The sequence below is a fragment of the Aricia agestis genome, chromosome 4 (assembly GCF_905147365.1).
Source record: "Aricia agestis chromosome 4, ilAriAges1.1, whole genome shotgun sequence".
Taxonomy (NCBI): domain Eukaryota; kingdom Metazoa; phylum Arthropoda; class Insecta; order Lepidoptera; family Lycaenidae; genus Aricia; species Aricia agestis.
Window position 1 is genome coordinate 3,283,132 of NC_056409.1, and position 10,100 is coordinate 3,293,231.

Sequence of the window (10,100 nt, forward strand, 5' to 3'; positions counted from 1 at the left end):
CATCTGTAATTACTGATAACGTGTCACCACAATCTACGATTTAATTGAAACTCGCTCATCCCATAAATCCTAGTGTTGAGCCAAATTTTGATTAAATCCCATCAATTGCCATCCTGACGTGGATGATTAGGGATGTATGAAAATTACATTCCGCATAATATAACGGATCATAATATCAACATTTATACATTTGTATGTTAAGCTATTTAGTTTTATTTAGGGTGAAGCCAAGCAAGCGCAATTTTGTGAGTTGTGAGTCGCTGAATTTCGGTCGCGTATTTAATTTTTATACTAATCATGATTTACAAAATTACGCTCGTGTGAATTAAGTAAGAATTTCCTATAAAACCGAATGCATCAGAATTTCTGCCAACCGAAATTCTGCTCCTCACGACTGACAAAATTACGCTCGCTTGGCTTCACCCTTCCTTGAAACTTGAAACACTTTTTTGCCGAAAGAATTAGCACATAGCATTTAAAATACTTGCATAAAATTAATACTCGTATACTGTACTCATCGAAACTCGTCTAGGCTCTAAATAAAAAAATGCTCGCACTGTATTAAGAATATTTAAGAATAAAATTTACCTCTTATAAAGACACAGACTATTACATATTCATTGGAAAACCTCGTGGTAACTCTTAGAATGATAATCTCCAACTTTTTATGAGTTCGAAGTGATATGCTTCATATTCAGTTCACATCGAGTATGCAAAATACGATGTCACCCATAGACTAGGAACATCTGACACTTCATTATCAATCGCGGTTTATATAGAAAACTAGCTGTCCCGGCGACGTTGTTTTGCCATAAAATGATTTTCCCGGTTTCCCTGCTTTTCTCTTGAAGTTTTTTTTTTCTGATTTTTTTTCTATAGACCTCACGGAGCCCGAGACCTTTCCAACGAATGCAAAACCGTGAAAATCGGTTCGTGCGTTCTGGAGCTATAGCGTCAGGAAGGAAAACCCGACTTATTTTTAATATATTAGATAAAATGTCAAAATTTGTATTAAATCTGTGCCAGTTATTTCAATAACACTTATTTAAAAAAATAGCGGGTTTACATTATTCCCATCCAGTGATCCAATCCAGCGCTGGATAGGTACTGGAATTTATTTGCTATAAAAGTGGTAAATACAGTAGGTGGTAATAATAATAATAATAATAATAGCTCCCACACCGGTTTCGGTGACGGTGGCCGATTTCATTGAAACCAGGCCAGCTACGCTACGTAATTTTATAGTGTCCAAGTGTGTGCGCAGTTCACAAGAGCACTATCTATTCCTTTACTCTCATAACCCAATGGGACGGAAGACCGACAAGACTGGCGAGAGATCAGGCGCAGGACCGACTTTTTACATGCCCATCCGACGCATGGATCATCTTACTTGTCAGACAATCAGTTGATCAGCCTGCGTTGTCCTAACCAAACTTGGAAATAACATGTTTCCAACGCGGGAATCGAACCCACGACCTCCGAGTCAAGAGCCGCGCTCTATACCACTAGACCACGGAGGCGTTCAAGGTCAGTAGGTGGTAATGATCATGTAAACGGGTACTGGAATGCACTGGTTTTCACCGGCTATTATACTTACAAGATTCGATCAAAACTTCTCAACAGACAGACGGATAAAATTATTTATAATATTATTAGTAAGGATTCACGCAAATGTGTGGCTGTAGGCTTGATATAATATGTAAATCAGAGGGCCACTTACCCGCAATATCTGGGCCGGACACGCCATAACTTACACTTACCACTGTCGCGATAAATTGTAGCCTATGTCGCAGCCAGCATCACCTATGACCTAAAAATAGTACAGACATATATATTTTTTGTTTTGAATGTCAGCCAAGCCAATGATGATGATATAAAAATAGGTACAGACATATTTTTGATCGGAATGTCCAGCTATTGATGGCATTGAGTTTTTTACGACTGTTCTTCTTCTTGAGTTCCCAAAATGGCATTAATCGTACTTTCATATTAAATGCTTATTGCTTACTAATATTATAAATGCTAAAGTGTGTATGTCTGTCTATCTTACTGCCTGTTTGTCTGTTACATCTTCACGACTAAACCGCTGAACCTATTTTGATGTTTGGTATGGAGATACTTTGTGTCCCGGAAAAAGGCAAAGGATAGTTTTTGTTGCTGAAAAATAGACGGTTCCCGCGCGATAAGCGAATTATGACGCAACGGAGTTGTGGGCGTCATCTTGGCGTCATCTAGCACAATATAAAAAAATCCTGAATTTTGTTCGAAACGAGCAATATAATATGCAAATTGCAATCATTATTTTTAAAAAATGTGAAAGTATCTAAGAGTTATATCGATTTATATTAATTAATTGTTATTTTTCATCCCAAAACTACTGAACAGACTTCGATGAAATTCGTTAGGAGTATACGTTGTTATAATATAACTAGATGTTCCGCGTGGCTTCGCCCGCGTAAATTAGATATTTCACAGACAAATTAGTCCTCAATAAAAAGCCTATAATCCTTCACGTGGTCTACTTCTTATCTCATCCAAATAACAAAAAAAATGTTCTAGTAATTCGTAACATAGGCCCTTTCAAATAATTTACCACGTTTTTTCCACATTTTCCTCAATTTCTTCGCTCCCATTAATCTTAGCGTGATAAAATATAGCTTATAGCCTTCCTCGATAACTGGGCTACCTAACACTGAATGATTTTTTTAAATCGGCTCATTAGTTCCTGAGATTAGCGCGTTCAAATAAGCCCTTTCAAATAATTTCCCTCCGTTTTTTCTACACTTTCCTCTATTTCTTCGCTCCTATTAGTCTTAGCGTCATAAAAAGCCTATAATAGCCTTTGATAAATGGACTCTCTAACACTGAAAGAATTTTTTAAATCGGACTAGTAGTTCCTGAGATTAGCGCGTTCAAACAAACAAACAAACTCTTTCGCTTTATAATATAATACATAAATATATAAAATATATAGTATAGAAGATAGGACAACACAGGATGCGGCAAAAGCGAGATTCATTTTTTATTTCAGTCCAAAATGAAAAAATTATAGAACACAGTAGACCTGAAAATAAATGTTTAAAACTATTATTAATTAGTGCCAAAAGGTGCAGAACATAATAAATACCACAATTACTTGGCTTGGCACGGTTCGCTCAGTATACAATATTATAATATATTTTATAAAATTATGTAGGTATTCAGTACCATTTTTCATTAAATTAATCGTTATAAAGAGTAAAATTTTCAACAGAGTTCTTCAGGTCATAACATACTATGACACGCGGTTTTTAGGGTTTGGTATCCAAAGAGTAAAAACGGGATCCTATTATTAAGATTTCGATGTCTGTACTCCGTTCGTCTGTCCGTCTGTCTCCAGGCTGTATCTCAACAACTGCTAAAGCTAGATACAGATTGTGTAAACCTGTTGCGGCTATAACAACAAAATATACTAAAAGAAAATAAAATTAATATAATAGTCACAACATAGTATAAAATTATAAATTATAAAACAAAGTCACTTTTAATCCCTCATGTCCCTTTGTTCCCTTTAATCTTTAAAACTACGCAGATTAAAGAGGAAGGTTTATAAGTATTATAACATTATTTAAATAGTGGAGAAATACTATTATTTTGAGGTTTCTAATGTGAAGTCGTAAATAATTATTTTTTTTCCGCTTACATAGCAAACGCAGGCTGAACCCTACGAGATTTATCAAAATAATGTAGTAAGTATTGTACATAATGAAAAGGTCTGCAGAAAACTCCGCGATGGTAATTAGTATATGTCTATCTCTATCTCTTATGGATATCCCACAATAACATTTTTTGTCATTTACTTTTTACCACATATTTGTGGTAAAAAGTAAATGACAATAAATAGCTAATTTTCGAAGCAATTTTAACCAATACGGCATTAATCCTTATAATATTTTAATTAAACATTGTTGATTTAATATCGATTTATATGGCCCTTTACAGCATAATATGATTTACATGAAGATAAAATTACAGATTTAAAAATTGCCGGACGTAGCTTTTGCGGCCAATGCGGGCCAGGGTAGTAATGAATATTTTAATATTTTAATAATTTTTATCATTTTTTATTTTATTTTAATTTATTCATTTTTTCATTTAGTGACATAGGCTATATTATATTTTATACTCGTGCGAAGCCGGGGCGGGTCGCTAGTATTACCTATTCATACTTACGTCAATCTTCCTTATCACTAACTAACTAATGTATGATTAGACTTAATCATACATTATGAAGAAAACAAATTGGTAATTAAGGCGCCAAAGTCATCAAATTAACGCGTAATTTGTGTCCTACGTGACAATTACGTATGTTGGGATTATTTGACGCCACTTAATAATACGCGGCTTAAAGAATATCTGTTCGATAAATATACTAACAACAAACTTATGATAATAATATTTACGGTATGTATGCCTGTAACTCTGTACTAAGGGTCTACCAAGATAGACACAGACATAGATCAAGATCTATGTCTGTGGCTACTGGATAGGCCCTTAGCACATCATTCTTCTGTCCAGTGACCTGTGTGACAAGGAGACATCAGTAACAGTATGAAGCTGTATTTAACATGTTTATCGCGGGCTTTGTGCGCGGCGACCGAATAAGAAATTCCGTAACAAATAAAACTTAACACACCAAACTCCGACCGGCATATCGGTGCGGCGTTTCAAGATTTCGGCGCGGTGTTTGTGTGAGTACCACCGGTTTCAGAGTTTGGTGACAGTGACAGGTATAATAATTAAACATAGTTTAATTATTAAAGAGTAGTTTTATACGCTCTTACTACAAAAGCTTTAAACACCTATTGAACAGTTGATTAGAAAAAAAATCAGTACAATATAACCAAAAAAACTGTTCAATAGATGTTTAGATCTTTTGTGGTAAGACCGATAGTGTTTAAATGATGCAAGAGCACTCTCTTTACTGCGCCAGTCGTGTCGGCCATTCGAATGGATGACCGACACGACTGGCGAGAGACCAGGCGCAGGACCGGCTTTTTAAATGCCCACCCGACACATTATCATCATTCTTCATCATCCGATCACCATTCTTCCTACTCAATGGAGTTCAGTTGAGCAAAAATTAACGGCATACCATAGTACTCAATTGAGCACTAGGGTGTGCTGTTGACCTTTGGTGAAGCCAAACTTTCGTGTCAACATTCATAGATTATAAAAAGTATAACAACGAGTAAAAAAATAACATTTTTGTAACATTTGTTTTGTTTTGACAGTAAAATACAAACAAACACTACTTCGCAATTGGTATTTAGTAATAGATTGACGTTGGCCTTTTCCGTATCTGACAACGGGAATACGTGTTATCTCAGATGCCTTATCAGTTCAAAACAAGAATATCAACACTCCATTCTGTATTTCTGCTTCATAGATATAAGGGTGAATATTGCGGGCACCTATTGCGCCGATGCGAACACCGTACAATATTCTTTATCTATTGAGAGTGTTATAAAACTGACCGCGGGCAGCGAAATGTGAAAAGATGAAAATTTGGGCAATAGTGTTACTGACGGCGGCGGCCGTGTGCGCCAAGCACGAAAAGTATATAGGGTAAGTTTGTTAATGCCAGCCCAGTCAGCTATTCATTTTTTTTTTGTAAAATCATTATAAGGTTTAAAACAAAATAATGTTTAAACTAGGTCTAGCCTGCATTCTTAGTAACAGTACTAATTACTTCAAATGTAAAGAAACATCAACTGAAGTATATAAATATTTAGTACATATTTTGTAGCATATTTTAGTTATTTAATTTAAGCAACTAGTTGAGCAAAGTACAGCAGGTAGTTTGTGGTAACGATGGCCAATTCATTGAAATGACAGGCATGCTACGCAGGAGTCATATTGAAAGTGTGTGCGCAGAGCACCAAAACCTTATACAATGCTCATAGGATATTGACGTGAGAAGTTTTGGTCAAATTAGTTTATGAGCCCGAGTTAAAAATTTAATGGCCGCCATTTTGCAACCGTGAGAGAGAAAAAAAATAAGAGCCAATTCGTCGAAAAAATCGTCGATCGGACACTGGTGTTGGGTCCACATTGTATATCTTCCTTTACTCTGACCACGTAACACGTGAGACCACGTGGGGCAGAAGAGCGCGCGACTTGCGAAAGATTTTCGACAATCTCATCCGACATATTACGGGTCCAGAATCTGCCGTTCCAACGGCACAACGGCCGAATATCCCGTATAAAAACTAATTTAGCACTCGAATGGAAAAATCTTTAACGTATTGTGGATAGTGTATATTATATTCGCTTTAATATCGATATATTTTCCTCCAGATGGAAATCCTACATCGTGCAGCCGTCTACCCTGGAGCAGGTGAAGGCTCTCCATCTGCTGGAGCCGACACTCGAGCTGGACTTCCTCAGTCACGCCACCACCAGCCGCGAGGGCGTTGTTCTCGTTAAACCGGAGCACCAGGCCGACTTCATCGCAGCCTTGGCCAAGTTGGAAGTAGAATACAAAGTCCACGCTGAAAATATTAAGGAGTGAGTAAAAATTATAATGTTGATAACTACATTAGAAAAAACCTGTAGAAAAAATCCGAAAAAAAAAACTACATGACATACTTAAAGTATAAAAATATGAGAAAATGCGAAACAAAACCAGCTTCGCAAAGGTGTTGTTTCTATCTTTTTTTTATTATTCTATATCATTATTTATTATTTCCTTATTTATTATTATTCCAATTTTTCAAGGTGTTAGTCGCTGCTTCATAATTCATTCGAGCCAAAAGCGACGAACGATCTGACCTTAGATGAATGATTGGTATTTGGTCCAATCATTAATCTATGGGTAACGCCGTTTCTATAACTGGCTTAGTTTTTTTTCAATTCTTCTAAAGAACTTCTAAAGAAGAATAGAGTTTTTTAAAGAACGTAATATTGTGACCATGTTCACAAACAAAACAACTATTGTTCAGTGCTCCCATTTCTGAGTTAACTGCGATTCTATTCAGAAAATCTATATTAAATATTTTGGCAGTTTTCAAAATTTCTTGATTTATAATCGCATATTTTATTGCATCAATTTTATATACTAAAAATATTTGAGAAAAGTTATGACGGGTAATCTATTATTCACATAATCGATACTTGAAATTTAAAATGCTTGGTGATCAGCTTATCGCCCGAATATAATGATGTTCCAGTTCCAGTTCGAGATTTAACCCGAACTATTTTTACTAAAAAAGTGGGAAAGAAATGTTCTACGGAATCAATTTATTACATAAACTACTTTGTCCTAGATTGACGCGCACCACGATTTTAAATTTTTGCGACACGATTTCAAAATCGCGCTGTAAAAAATCGCAGAGAGTACGCTGCGCGCACTGCGATAAATAAATAGTGATCTTTGCTCACTTTCACCATGGATTTCGTACAAGTTGCTTGTCTTTATTTACTACTTCGGAGGATCAGAAGAAAAATAAAGAAGAAAATTCATCAATACTGGACTCATCCTATTACAGCGGATAGAATTATCAAAGGTTTCTTTTATCAGAAATACCATGAACTTCGGATGTATCCCAAAAAATTCTTTGGCTGTTGTAGAATGAAAATTCAAACGTTTGACAGATTAATGAGAATTGTTGGACCTCATATTGAATACAAAAATACTAGATGGCGAAATGCGATCCCAGCTGAAGAAAGGCTGTCAGTTATTCCACAATGGTGGTCTTTCTTGTACTGCGATTATGAAATGTTCCACGTCTATCTTCGTATCGTTTGGAGACGGACACTCCATTGGAGATACAGGCGCCGACATGTTTAACAAAGAGTATAATATAAACCACTACGATGTTTATTGTTGGACAGATGCAGTTTTATAATTAAACCGTTTACTTTCCATTTTTTATTGTACTTTTTTTATTAAATGTACTATTTATTTCTTTCAGAAAGCTGGACTACGATGATTTTCTGATTGAGAGAAGAAATCGTGAGATCCGCGCGAGAAACGGCCGCAGTCTTCCCTACGACAACTACCAGACTTTGGAAGCTGTAAGTAGACCTAAAAATTAATCTTCAAATACTATTTTCATAAGCAAAAAATCAAACATCGTCCTTCGTCTTTTCACACTTGCAACCGTCTCTCATATTATGCCAAGTGAAAACAGAACGACGCAGAATCAGCGCCAAGTTAGTGTTTTTCTTTCTTAGTTCCAGTTCGAGATTTAACCCGAACTATTTTTACTAAAAAAGTGGGAAAAAAATGTTCTACGGAATCAATTCATTACATAAACTACTTTGTCCTAGATTGACGCGTACCTCGATGAGATCGCAGCGAAATACCCTGACACCGTCACCTTGGTGGAGCCCGCCAAGTCCTTCGAAGGTCGTACCATCAAGTACCTGAAGATATCCACCACAAACTTCGAGGATGATAGCAAGCCCGTCATCTTCATCGATGGAGGCATCCACTCAAGGGAATGGATCTCCCCACCAACCGTCACGTACGCCATCCACAAGCTGACCGAGGATGTGACAGATCCTGATCTCCTGGACAACTTCGACTGGATTATCCTACCCATCGTCAACCCGGACGGTTACAAGTACTCTCATGACACTGTAAGTTTGAACTTTGGATCGTAATATCAGAGAAATTGATTCATTAGAAAATGGCGGACCTATATAATTTTGTTGACCTATGTTTAGCTTAGGGCCTAATATTTCACCGCTTTCTGATATAGTTCCAAGTAGGCTATTCACAACTTTTTTTACAGATTCTCCATGCTGTATCTGACAAGTTAAGTGGTGGATAGCCTATTCGGCACTTATAAGGAAAAGGTGAAACAGGCCCTTAGTCAACAAATCACGATTAACATCGACTTGACATAACCTGACAAAAGATGTAGGTTTTTCATCTATGAATTACTTTTCTCACCTCCGGGCGGGAAACGTCAACTTTCTTCCCGCTGCGCTTACCGATGTTACCGTTTTCCACCTCCGTGGAGGAGGAAAATAGTAAACGCACCATGGGCAGTAAATTAAGATAGCCTCAGATCAAATGTTGACCTCGGCTTCGCCTCGGCCTTTCATTACATGTGATCTGCAGAGACATAATTTGTTATTTTCCTGCCCTAGGTGCGTAATGTACTATTTCTGTTAGCACAGAATCATGTCACGAGTTTGTCTTTAATATTTCTGATTACGTTACTAATATTGATTATTATTTTAGGACCGCTTCTGGAGGAAAACTCGCTCAACCGATCAGCATACCCTCGGCTTCTTCTGCCCCGGGGTCGACGGGAACCGAAACTACGACTTCGCCTGGAACACCGCCGGCACCAGTAACAACCCCTGCACCGAGATCTTCGCCGGCAGCAAACCCCTGTCGGAGATCGAAACGCAGGTTGTCGCGGAAATCATGAAGACGTATTTACCCAGAATGACCTTGTACCTGACGATGCACAGCTTCGGAAGCATGATCCTGTACCCTTGGGGACACGATGGATCCCTTTCCCAGCAGGCGCTCGCTCTACATACGGTCGGCATCAACATGGCCGAAGCGATCCACGAGCGCGCTCTACCAAACTTCCCGAGATACCAGGTCGGTAACTCGGCCCTGGTGATCCAGTACGCGGCGGCGGGAGCCGCTGAAGATTACGCGCACTCCTTGGGTGTCCCCCTGTCCTATACCTACGAGCTGCCCGGCCTCTCGAGAGACATGTGGGGCTTCCACCTGGACCCCGCGTATATCCCCCAGGTGTGTGAGGAGACCTGGGCGGGCATCATCGTAGGTGCCAGAAGATCTCGGGAACTATTCGGTTAAGCTGTGATTTACTTTGATTCTGATTATGTATAAGTTAATAAAATGTATTTTTATTTTGACACCGTTTTTTATTTCCTTTTGGTGGGCTGATTAAACGTCTGAGGAAAAATACTGGATGTTAATGGCTGCCATACATGCTACGGTCTATCGGAGAGGTCCACCTGTGCAGGTAGGCGCAAAATCGAAAATCAATTATTTCGAGTGACACCGAGTGCACAGGTGACCTCTCCGGTAGACCGTAGCGTGTATGGCTTACATTAGAGCTATGACA

General features: G+C 38.0%; 1 protein-coding gene across 1 annotated transcript; it reads left to right on the top strand.

The window, feature by feature from the left end:
- The first annotated feature begins 5,521 nt into the window (after positions 1 to 5,521).
- On the top strand, positions 5,522 to 9,829 carry LOC121726054 (carboxypeptidase B-like). Its single transcript, XM_042113272.1, has 5 exons — positions 5,522 to 5,607; positions 6,340 to 6,549; positions 7,956 to 8,058; positions 8,314 to 8,625; positions 9,236 to 9,829. The coding sequence occupies exons 1-5, from the start codon at positions 5,540 to 5,542 to the stop codon at positions 9,827 to 9,829; spliced, it is 1,287 nt and encodes a 428-aa protein (XP_041969206.1). The 5' UTR covers positions 5,522 to 5,539.
- The last annotated feature ends 271 nt before the right edge of the window (positions 9,830 to 10,100 follow it).